At 34.7% G+C, this 13207-nt stretch overlaps 1 protein-coding gene across 1 annotated transcript in view; it reads right to left on the bottom strand.

Annotated features, from left to right (window-relative positions):
• The window catches only part of FMN2 (formin 2), a 159588-nt gene that overhangs the window by 118321 nt on the left and 28060 nt on the right, over positions 1–13207 (bottom strand). Inside the window, exons 3-4 of the mRNA XM_064445773.1 lie at positions 11010–11157; positions 6705–6766 (exon numbers count right to left, since the gene is read on the bottom strand). Of these exons, the coding sequence (XP_064301843.1) occupies positions 6705–6766; positions 11010–11157 (210 nt within the window). The remainder of the gene's footprint in view (positions 1–6704; positions 6767–11009; positions 11158–13207) is intronic.

Genomic DNA, 13207 nt, shown 5'->3' with positions numbered 1-13207 from the left:
TGGAGATGAGCAAAATCCTGAGAAAAACAACCAAACATCTAAGCTAGCCTTGCTTGAGGAAGGTTGCTGGTAGGGAAGGGATTAGACAGCATGACCTCCTAATGTCTATTCAGCCCTAAATTAGTCTATGATTTTTATGTTATTTCAGAGCTATAACTGAGGTAGCATGCCATGTATCAAAGAGGATAAACAGAATAAAGAGCCTTTCAAATTTAAATAAGCATATAAATAAAACTTCATCTTGACATTAACATCAAGAACACAGATTAGAGTGAACCAAGTTTTAGTCTCACATGGACAGGAAGAACAGTGCAAAAATGTGCTTTTGTCACTCCACTGAAAATTATACCAATGTATTGTTCCTTTTAAAGAAGCAAACACTGCCTTCAAGCAAAACAACGGAAGTCAATCCAAGTATTGTGAAGTCTGGATATAATACAAAATACTAACATTTGTTCTGAGAATTAACTGCTTTTATTTTTCTACCACACAGGCTTGACATGCTATACTCCTTTATTTTTATTTATGTTTTATATTCTATGTATGTCAATTTATTGATAAAAATTATGTCAGATGCACTTTTTTTTTTTTAAATCTATCCCTCATCAGAACTAAATGGAAAAGGTTCAGGATTATGGCTGAAGAAATGAATTTCATATCCAACAGAAATTTGACCTCTTTCTTATAAATTATGGTAACTCAGCAGTAAAACTTTGAAATTACTATTACAAAGACTGTCATCCAGAAGTCTCATAGACCAAATTGTGTTCCCTTCATCGGTTTTTAAATAAAAAATAAAAAATTAAAAGTGACCGAACAGAACTTTCTAAATATTTAATCTTTTGGGATTTTTCTTTTTATTTAGGACACAGTTTTATTATCTTTGAGAGATGCTCCAGCTACTAAACCTTGGTCAGATTACACATAGTAAATGTGTACTATGATTCTCACTGTAAGGTATCTGCAGGAGCCCCTGGGAATTAATTAAAGTGCCTTGCACAGTCCATTTAAAAATACTTAACTGCCATCTAGTGGCTGGGTAGACCGACTTCTTTATGATATCTTTCAGGCTTTCTAATTAAACATTTCCTCCTTCATTTCTAATATTTCAACTTGAGTTCTCATCCTTCCTTCGCAGCCTAAGAAATCCCAATGTTATCAGAAGACAGTGTTTTAATCACAAAGTTCAGCTACAGTCATATAGGAAGAAGAGCAGACCGGAACAGACAATCTCTCTTTAAATTATATTGAGGTCCCAACTCAGAGAACCTCACTTCATATTTGGCAAAGTTTAACTAACTAAATTTTTTTCATGTTGAAGATTAAAATCTATTAGTGCTTATTAGGCTTTCTAAAAACAAATGAAAAAGAAACCTGAAAATTGCAGCACATTTAAACTGAAGAGTACGTTCTAATATTAAGAATCAAAGACATTTCCATCAGTAAAATTGGAAACTGCTGCATAAGAACTATATTTCATGAACATAAAAGACAGTATAACTGATTTGCAATTATCATGTCCTAGAGTGAAATTCGACAGAGGTTAGATTCCCCTTTACTGCCTGAGCAAAATGCTTTGCACTTCAGCAGTTCCTATGACCCCAGCAGTAAAGTCTTCTGCCAGGTTTCTATAATTTCTTGTTTCACACAAACTTTGTTTCCCTTTCTCTGCATTTTTGATAAAGCATAATTTATTCCCAAGGTTAAAAAGAAAACACTCTCTCCCTACATATGCTTCATGATATTCACCTGCTTTAAGCTAAGATATCCCAATTTTAACATTACACATTCAGCCTACAGTTAGAATATAAGTTTCTGCACACCACATATTGCAAGCCTGGCTTTATATTTTGCAAGAAAAGAACAAAACAGATTTATACCCCTGGATTTTTTTAGCTTTCTGTTTTCTGAGATTGGAGTATGCTGGCACGATGATGCAGTACATTTACATTGATACAGTTCTTAAAACAATATATCAAATTCTATTTGTCAGGACAGAGATCATCAGTTAGCTATAGTATTTACTTTGAAAAATGCAATAGGTAGAGACTTCACTGTCATTCAATTTGTATGGAAATTTTCCAGAAAAGTCTGCTTCTTTCATACGCCTTTCTTTCTTCAGTGAGACAACTGAATATAATATGAATATGTCACACTTCTTTTTTTAACCTAAATATGTACCTTTTTCCCTGTGCTGAAATCTAAGATATTAGCAATCATACTTTTGTAGAAAAAGAACTGTCTTAGAAGAACCATTCTTTGCCTCCCCAAGCCTTTTGTTCCTCCTTACAAAAAATAATAACCCAGCAAGTAGTGAAGGGACAGAAGAGGAATGGCATGTGTTCCCAGGATCACTGGGTCCTTCTGAATGAGTATCTCAGGAAAGAACATGTGAAATGAAGCAGTGTAAGAAGAGCCATAGCCACACAGTGGTTTGGGAGCACATAAAGGAAGAGTTGCCAAATTTCACCCAGTTTCTTTTGAACACAATTGTTAACCAGTGTCATCTACGGTTTGCCTCTACCCTGACGAAAGCCATGTAATACCAAAATAAAACAGATTTTTAAAATCTCCCTTTTTTATTTTTTTGCATGTGTAGAACAATCATTTCACCATTTCAGACAAATATTACATTTACCTTCTTTATCTTACCTTCACCTCTAAAGAATCATCTTTCTGAAATTTTGTTTAAGAGAGTTTTGAGCAGCATACATATTTGCAAGACAAAGTCTAGCTGTAACAATTTATAATAATGAAAAGTAAATCCTGATCCCACCAGTGTTTTATATTTTCTAAATAGACCGGTTATGTATTTATCTGAAAGGATTTCATAACCTTTTTTCTTGTATTACTAAGTGTCAGAATTGGAACATTTCAAATGTCACTAACTTATTACCCTAAGGAGTTATAATAATTTGTAGTTAAAGACTAGAGTAAGAAAAAAAAGTCCCTGCTGAAAGGCTGAGAGAGGGGTTGCCAGCAAAGAGTGGTAGTTAGGAACACTAAAGAGACACTTCACCAGTCAGACTTATAATGTTTTCAAAGTGGAAAGTGTATTCAACATGGCAAAATGTGTCCTGTAATTTAAGGTTTTTAAGGCTAGAATTGTTTCCCTATGATATTGTTGGAAAGTGCACCAATAGATCACGCAGCATAAATCTGTTTTCAGTGCCTGAGAACTGCCAAAATTTTGTCTGGTTGTTACTACCAGTTAAAGTACGCAGCGTTCCAAGCAGGCATATAATTTTGGTTGAGGGACTATTTTTTGGTTTAAATGGGGTGAAACAAACCAAAGTGAACAACTGAGACGGAAATGTTACAGGCATAACAATTTTTGGTGGCAGGCTTTTCCACTGCAAATATAGTTTAAATACTAGGTGCAAAGTATCTCATAACCAAACTGCTAGAAATTGGAACAGTCTGGGAAAACCTCATCTCCTGAGACAGGATTACAGAGACCAGTCATTGTCAATGGCATGAACAAGAATTCGTTACATCCGGATGATGACCTTTAAATAAATGTAATGAGGGCTTTCTTTTTAAATTTGCATGATACTCAGAACAGACACACTCACCACAAACAATCAAAAAAAAGAAGAAATTTAAAATATTTTGATAATAAGGTATATAAGAGAACAAGGAATTTAGGTGACTTCCAGACAACCTTAGATTTTTGGTTCTGTGATGTCTCACTGCTAACCAAAGCCTAGTTTTCATGTACTTACCTTACAATTATAAGATGATTCCCCCCCCCCCCCCCTTTCCACTAAGACTTTGTTTTTACCTACCATGCAAACAAAATCAAGCAAACCTGAAAACCAAGTTAAATGTAGAGAAAATTGCAAGGGTACTACAGAAGATCAGGAGTGCTAAACAGAAAGGAAATTGGCTCTTGTACAAAGTACAGCTGTCAGATCTAGACATTAGGTTTTCTAAATTAGGATACTGAGTTTTTCTCTCCTTCCTTCACTAAACAAGTCAGGCCTAACAAAGCTTTCTCTGTTTGTACTAGGAAGACCAAGTAGACATTTTTTCTCCTCTTTGGCATTTCAAAACCAGGACTTGAAATGGCTGCCAATTTCTCTTATTGTTCCTCTGCTTACCAATTCCTGAACTAAAAAGCAAGCACATCTCCATGCCCTCTTTTTTTTTAATTGTAATTTTTAGAAATTAGCTATTTTGGTCTCAAAAGAGCAGTCTTAAATACTTTAGGAAATTAAGCTGCAAAATATGATGGTTATGTCTAACATTGTAAAGGTAGGGAAATGGAGAGGATATATAAAAAAGCCCCTTCCAGTGGCATGAAAATGTAGAAAATGTAGAATCCAGGCTCTGTGTGTGTTTTACTTGTGCTTTAATTTTAGAATTATTCTGAATCTTTTAGTTAACTCTTTATCATAATGTCATCATGTTGCATTTGTGTTTGTTTCAATGTCAATATTGACCATCTCAGATTATTTTAACAGCACGTGGAAAATGCCTTTTCTCAGGGAAGGGAAAGGGAAGAAGCCTGTAAGTAGACTTAGTTGATCAGTTTCAAATTTTACACTAGGGCTCTCTTCCTTTGTCATGTATTGAAAGAAAAGGGAAAAATCCCCGACCTGGCTAACTTAAGCTAATGCTTGCTTTCTTCAGAAAGAAAAAATATGGACAAGCAAGACAAAGAATAAAAGAAGCCAGATCTCTAACAGAAACATTTCATAGTATTTCGTCACTTTAAAAGAGTACAAGTAACACCAAGAATGATCCTACTGCAGTAAAGGATTTATCTACAAACATGATGAAAAATGTTAGTGTGACTGTTCTACTTTCTAGGTATTTTAAGATTGATATAGATAGATATTGATAGGTAGAATACACTCAGCTGTTGTGACTGTACAGAAATAGTTTGAACACATGAGAACATTTTATCCTCATACGGTTCCTCAATTAAATTCCACTTTGATTTTCAAAATAAACCAGAATGATGATGACATAATATAGTAGAAAACTTGAGATGATTTTCTGCAAGTGAGGTGATCATGCATTCAAAAAAGTTATTTCTGCTCTTAACTGATAAATAATAGTACAGAATGGAAGAAGTTGATGATACTGTCATAAGAGATCAACACTGAGCAAGAGGCACAGGGATCTCTAATAATGCTAGCAAATGCAATTCAGTAATTGGACAGCTAGTTTCAAAAATAACAAAACACACCAACCTGAAGAAACTTTGTGTTCAAGCAATCAAACAGTGGTCTATTGCTGGTAGTTAAACTTAATTCTCATAGCAAAACAATCAGTTTCTTTCAGGTAAAGTAACTGAAGTAAGCATGCATGAACTTATTTCCATTAATTACATTTCCAATAAATGTATTTTTATATAGGTTGTTTCTTGTAATGAATTAAAATCCTAGAGACAGATTAAATACACTCCTTACAAGCAATACCTTTCTGGAAGTATAGAAGAAAGTTCTTTTCCACAAGAAATACTAAAAAGCATTGCTACCGAAACCTGGGTGACCGATGTATAAAAATAACACAGGACAAATATTTTAGTTTAAACAAAACATTGCAATGTAGAATAATGTTGTAATATTATTTTAATTAATAGGCTCTAGTTTTTAAATGTTCCTAATTACAGAGGTAGAAGAATTTAGGTAACTGACTAGAGAACTACTTTAATGTTGTTTGGCAAGACAAAAGCCATAAGGGTAATATACCTACTCTCCCACCCTTGCTCATAAAATACTTGCTAGAACCTGGATTAAATTTGCAGGTCTAATGATCAGTAGCACAGATTTCACTAGACATTCCTTATTTTCTCCCTCAAAAGCAAATCACTGATCATTTTCACAAATGCTTCTCTGAGCAGTGATGCTTGAACCATAGTCATTAACGCCACCCCCCTGACAAAGAAAACCCACAGAAAACAAACTCCACCAAGGGGGAGGTAAAAAAATAGTTATCAAGAGCTTTTGGCCACTCCTTGTTCCAAACCAAGATGTAAGGAAACCAGAACTTTGTCTTCCTGTTTATGACTTCCAGAACAACTGAACAGTCTCTATTCACTAGTAAGGTAAGTCTGGTATCTGTGATCAGAGAACTTTCACAGAAAATAAGCAAGTCTTCTGAGGAAACCAAATCTGAAGTTTCTCAACTCCATCATACTGCGCCACATTTAAAAAAGAATATAATGTGAATGGTGAGATGTTAAAAAAAAACTGGACTGTGTTATGTTGAACAAGTCCAACCCAGACTAAGTCTCCACTGTAGCAGTGTTACATTATCTCTTTCTGAAGTACAGCATGGCACCCTAAATCTATTCACCTACTACCTATAAGCTTCAGTGGAGAAATAGAAAAAAAATCTCAGCCACTGTTATCCACATGAACTGCTGTAGGTTAGCTAATATAACCAGGTCTTTTATTGCTATTCCTTAGTAACACCATCAGACCTCCAGAACCAAGTGTTAGTTCTGAGCGAAGTGAACAATAACATTTTACAAGGATCACCTCAGGCAGGCAGGAACCTTGAACCTCTGAACCCAGATACACTATGGAGCATGTAAATATTTTAAAATAAAAATTTAGAACCAAACCCACACTTCTGAATGTTTGCGTTCAGAACATTCAGTTCACAAAACCAGTGCAAAAACATCTGAAGCGCTGCTTTTCCAGTCTTTTTACAAAATTATAAACAAAACACTTCTGTTAGAGTCTTACCTGTACCTGATGAACATCATCTGTGCATTGTTTCTCTGTTTCTAGGACAGTAGATTTCAACTCTGAAATTGAAAAGAACATACAGATTTTAAAAGTTCTAGGTATATAAAAAAAATCATTGATTTTTCAAAAAACACATTAAGAATTTCATGAGAAGAGGGTAGAGCTAAAAAGTGTTAACTGTCCCACCTTGCAAATTTTCCATCTAAAACGAACAGGTTGTGTGTGTAAATAAAGCCAGCCTGGTCTCAATTTGCAGTGTATTTATTATGACTCAACATTAAATGCTATCATCCTAAATGTGTAAACATAAAATTCCACTTTGATTGTCAAAGTTTCCAATTTAAAGAAAAGTACTTACTTATGGCTTTATTATATACGTTCCATAAAACATCAAGGAAAAATTCTCATCCTTGTTGTTCCCATCCATTTTTATTAAGAAGTATTTCTGTCCTTAAGGTCTCCAGATTGTGTCGGTTCACAAAAGGCCAAAAGAACCCACGAGCAGGATGATGACTGTTGGCAGCTATGTTGTCTTTTCTATACCCTCCTCTGGCCCTCTTCTGTCCTACCATCAAAATTCGAGATCTCCACAATCGATTAGATAGCAATACAGATCTAAACTCACATTTTAAAAGTGTGCTTGAATGCAATTGGCTTTACTATTGAGAAATTTGAGACATTTTGGGAAATCTAAATTTCATCCTAGCTTTATTTTTCACTGTCTACAGCATCTCAGCCTTACAAAAGGATGGCTTGGGACAGTACACTTGTTGTCTAAGTGTACAGTCAGAGCTTTCCAGAACAGCAGACATTCAAGCTGAGGATACAAAACTAATTCTTCACCTTTGTACTGGATTCCACACCCTCTCTTTTGGGCATAGGACTAGCATTAATGAGACTTTTTGAATTTTGACCATGTAACTTATTTACATTGAAAAATGAAGCAGCAGCACATCATCTTAGTAGTACTTTCTTCAAGTATTTTCTACTTTGGAATATCTGTATTTAAATGGAAAAAATTATTTGTCCCCAAATGATGATTTTTTTAAATGGAACTACAGCTCTACAGCTACCACTGTGACAATGAAAATTAAAATAGCAGTGGGACTAAGAACTTTTATCTCCACATTTTACCTGGAAAATGAGCATCAAAACACAGCACCAACCCCCAGCTGGATTCCCTTTCTTATTTTAAAATCTGGATAACAATTATTCTATCTACAAATGCTAGTCTGAGATCTGTTTTCATAAAAAACATTTCCATTTAAATAAAACCTAAGTAAAAATAAATTATATTAAAACCTTGATTGTGCTGATATTTATTTCAGGGAGAGACATGTACTCTACCTTCCTACATTGTTTCTACGGTGCTGTATTTTGATTGCCTGCTGCATAAAAGAGCTAACAGATTTTGTGCTGGAAATGACACAAGCATGTAGCAACCTGATACAGGTTCAGGACCCTCAAGTCTTTCAGTAAGCCATTGCAGAGAATAACAGAGACTTATTTTAAATTTATTTATGGAAGAGAGAGAGTCTTGTAGTTAAAGCACGGGGCTTGAATTAAAATTTCTGGCTTCCGTTCTGGCCTTTCTACAGATTTCTTCTCTGACCTTAAAGAACCTCTCTGTGCCTCAGTTTCCTTGCCTGATAGGAGATAACTAGAAAAAAAGGACAAAAAAATCCCAAACCAAACCAAAAATATCTCAGCAGCTACACAGTCCAAAGATCTCTAAAGAGGTTGGTAGCTACAGCTAATGATGCTTCTTTAACTGTTCATAACCTAATTTTGTCCACAGTGCGAGAACAGAAATATTTTTCTTATACCTGCCCAGAGAACATGCAAGTCTCACATCGTTCTAATATCTTTTAAGGGTATTGCTCTACAGCAGGCAAATCTGTTGACCTTTTGCAGGAAGTGACCAACTGCAGGAAGCAGTTGTAGTCCAGAGCCTCCAGACTCATATTTCCTAGACATTTAGCCTAGACGTTATCCAAGGCTTTGCAGAATTTCCTCTTGCCTTACTTAAAACTTGAGGACCTAGTATTGTCCTCATGCTAACACATGTATAATAAAAATAAAGACTCTACATATAAAATTGTCCTGCTACATTCCTCTCTGGATCAATACTTTTGTCCAAAATGGATAGGTTTTTTTATAAACCATTATCTCTAATATTAATATAGTATCTGTTTAATCATACAGCAATAATTACATATAATGCAAAATACAGCTACTCTGCACACAGTAATTTAAACCCTTTAAAAAAATGCTTACCCTCTCCACCTTTCAAAGGCACATATACATAAATTAATTTAATTACAAATGTTGGGGAAGGTATTTATCCCTCAGGCTTCACATGAAACATCACTCACCTCCAGGTTCTTCCACACGAGAAGCACATGAAAAATCAAAAGAAAAGTTAGATTATTTATCTACCTGAATTGTATTTAGAACTATGATAATTTTTCCTTTTCCCTCCATGCCCTACACTGCAAATTCACAGTAACAAAATTTCAATATTATTTAAGTGGCAGCACCTCAAGTCAATTTTGAGAACAATTTACCCATTTATTCCATATAGAAATAATCACAATACACAATTTTCTGCTTTATTTCTAATTCTATTTTCTTACTATTTTTGCAGTTTTTGAGAGGGCACTGGCTGAGATAAGAAACAGGCAAGTACTGCACACATTACATCCATGTAGTAGGTATAATATTAAATAGAACAATATAGGATGAAAACCATCCATGTATAAAATGACTACATTTAGAAATTGTTAGTGTTATCGTCTTGGTGGAAATACTTTTCAAAATCGATAAAAAAAGTAAAAATTTTACATTTAAAAATATTTTATGTAGTCATTGTTCTTCTAGATTTTAGATCAACAAAACTGTTGTTAAATTGCACCAGCCTCTGCCAGGCTAAAACCTCAAAATAAAATAACAAAATATTCACCTTTTTGTGTTCATAAATACTCTGTTCATATGTCCATTAACTAAATCTCCAAGTTGAGAAACACAATCTGTCCTCTCAGAGGAGACAGCATTTGAATTCTATTACCACATATGACAGCACTTTCATTGAAAACAGCATAAAATAGTAGATCATTAGTCAAAAACTGAACTAGCCCAGCAGTCCAGTACTGCAGTGTGCCACACTCTGAACTGCATCAGTGAGATGGATGCAGAAATGTTTTCTCAACCGCTAATAGAACTGCTTTGGTAAAAGCCACAGAATAAACAGAATAATATAGCAGTACTGCATTTTTGTTGGCATCACTTATTTTGCTTGTGAATACTGGAATAAGCAATACCAGTAAAAGTGAAGTGTTGCCATGACAAATGGTGTCCATGCAAGGAATACTTTGCTCGTGTTCCAGAGGAAGTGGTAGAAAAGTCCCAAAGAGAAGCAAATCTGAAATTAACTCCACCCAAAGCCTACAAGCAATACAAAGAGATCTGTTGAAATAATGACTTGATTCTTCAAATCTAAGCAATGAAAAGAAGGCGTGGTAGGAAATGGAAAATTTTACTATACCCAGTGGCTCTCCATGGAGGTCATGGGGATGAATGTTGCCTGAAAGTGTTGAGAGCTGTTGAATACTAACTAATGCAAAGCTAAGCCTCCAAGAACCTGTGGTATTTGCCCATCAACACTATTAAGAGAAAACAGGTTTGAGATTCTCTTCTAAATTTCTTTGTCAGCTACAAGAGGTTTTGTTTTGTTTTGTTTTAATTCTCAGCTAAAACAAAGTTTTTAATGAGTATGCAGAAGATTTCAGAAATTTGGCTGGTAGAGTAACCTCACAAATTTTAAGATAAACTGACATTGTGAACAAGACCTCAATTTATTTTTCAGATATACTTTTTCTACCTCTCTGTCAGCAGGGGACTGCTGAATCCACAAAGGAATACCTTACACCACTCTAATAACTTTCAGTATACCACCAGTGGGCCTCTGAAGTTTTCCATATTTTTAAGAAGAGAAAAAGTCCCCACATGTCATGGTTCTGAAAGTAGGTTAACTGGAAAAGAGCAAAGGTCACAACACCTGGTAAAACCCATTAGTCAGCAGATGCCAGGTGCACATCTTTGTTGTTAACAAAAAGCATGCATTTTTGCTGAATATTTTTTATTAGATTCATACTAGCTGACATTATTTCTGATCCTAACCCAAGATCTTTGAAATCAGGTATTTGTTAGAAGTTAAGATATTGAGTTTATATCCTGGATTCTAAAAGACAGCAGCTCCCCCCCATGTCATACATATTTTTTGTCTGTGTGAAAGAACTATACCTTCTTCTGTAATTTTGAGTCTTTGTTCTTCATCTGGAGGTTTGGGTGGGGGCCACGCAGATGGAATTCTCCTTGGAAAGCTTCCTTCAATATAATCTGATGAATGTGTAGGTTGGCTAACTGCAGCCCAAGTATAAAGCTGGTCTTGCTGTGGTTATTAAAAAAAAAAAAAGTGAGAAGTTCATGTAGAAAAACAAGCTCAAATTTTCAAAGCCTTTGTTTCCAACACAAATAGCTCAATATCCACCTCTATAGGAAGGCAGACTTGTTTTTATGCTCTTCAGCTCCTGACAAAAACTTAACATAAATCTATATTAAAAGAAATAATTTTTCAGTTTTGGAATTACCTCTATTAATAGAAAACCCAATCTTTAACTTATCTACAGCACAGTGATGTTCTAGAATACAGTTCAGCACTTCTTCTGAGGATGAGAAAATATTTGCCAGTACTTTCCTTAGAGAGATAACAGGTTCTGCCCATCATGACTGTACTACGTTAACATAGGTTAGAAGAAAATATTTCAGTCCAAACTCTATGTAATCTTTTTACACGAAATTCATAAGGAAGAAAAGGAAGTAGGTTTATTTCAGCATAAATTACACTGAGATATTTTATTTTTTGCAACCCCTGTTTTTGTCATTTACATTTCCGTATTCATAGAAAGGCAGCTAAAAAGGTGGGCTTGCTTTTAGAATAAAATTAAAAATCCCAACAGCTAAAAGTATTTTGAGGCCTCTGGGCTTAAGTCAGATTATATCCTTATTACTCAATAGCTTTGAGTTTGATTCACTTATTAAAAGTAGGAAACATCCAGACTGTCTGATGAAAACTAGGGCAAACTTGTTCTTTAAGCCAACAGAAAGATTTTAGCTGATCACAATTCAGGTAGTTATTCTTGTGACTCCCAGTATACATCAACATGCACACCTTCTGATTAATTCTTTATAATACTGTAAACTCTATAGAGATTAATCACAGCAACTGCACAAATATGCTTGTAAGCAATCTGGAAATAAGCAAATATTTTAGCACAAAACTGGAAAAAAATCAAGTCACAGGATGAAAGTACAGTCAAATCACACAGTAATGTCTTCTTACACAGTTCATGTTCATGACACTTCATTCATGCTATTGCCTGAGTAAAACATTGGTAATATATGTATCCAGCTGCATATTTCATTTTTAGAGTAAAACTTTTTTTTTTTTTTACATTTTTCACAGATACATTGAAGAGAAATGCAGAACAAAATAACACTTTTTTGGGGGATAATCGCCATTCCATGTGACTAAGCTTCTAGCTGCCTAAAAATAACTTGTGATAAGAGTGATACTATTCTACTGAGAGCAACTTACTTAGAACAGACAAATGCTGATTATAAAGTAAAAAGTTTTAGTTTACAGAGGATGCCTGAAACAGTCATGGTCAAAGGAAGCTGAGTAGATCTTTCTTGCATGAAAAACATGGCAAAAATCCAGCTACGTACACAGACCTTAAAGGTAAAAATAAACGTATAAAAAGCTTAATACAAAATCACATCATGTTCTTTACATAGCTCTGAACTCTATGTTCTTTGAAAAGCCTATCCTTCTCCCATTACTATGCTACTGCATTTAAACACCCAAACAGGCTTAATGCACTTCCTTCAGTAACTAAGTACTTTCCCTTTGTCTAACTCCAGCTTTTTAGAGGGTATGTATTTCTGGGTTTCTGCCTAATTCCCAGTGCTGTATATACTGCATAAAGAAAAAGAAAAGGTGCTGAGTAAGCACAGTCAACTTTCAACAGGATTACATGTAGGGTTACAGGGCAGTAAAACAGAAGACAAAAGACTGTAGATATTATTGACATAGCATGAACGAGGAAGACAAACAGTTAAACTGATCCTGGACATGATATTTCACCATGCCAGTTCTTAGAAGATATAGTACAATAATTTAACAAAAAAAATTTGAAGTATAATTAGTCTACATGAATTAAGATGTATTAAAAGAACATGGCATGTCTCAGAATTATTGTACAGATGGGATACATTATGAGGGTAAAAAAAAATATCAAGTACCTATGTTCTTGCTGATAGAATTTACAGCACATAAACTATGAACTGTAATAAATTAAGACATCACACAACTATAACCGAATCCTAACCCAGCATGGGAGATTTGTTTGTGAGTATAAAAGACAGTATTTTCTGGTTGT

The sequence above is a fragment of the Phalacrocorax carbo genome, chromosome 3, assembly GCF_963921805.1.
Source record: "Phalacrocorax carbo chromosome 3, bPhaCar2.1, whole genome shotgun sequence".
Classification (NCBI taxonomy): domain Eukaryota; kingdom Metazoa; phylum Chordata; class Aves; order Suliformes; family Phalacrocoracidae; genus Phalacrocorax; species Phalacrocorax carbo.
This window is presented reverse-complemented; position numbering and strand designations above follow the sequence as displayed.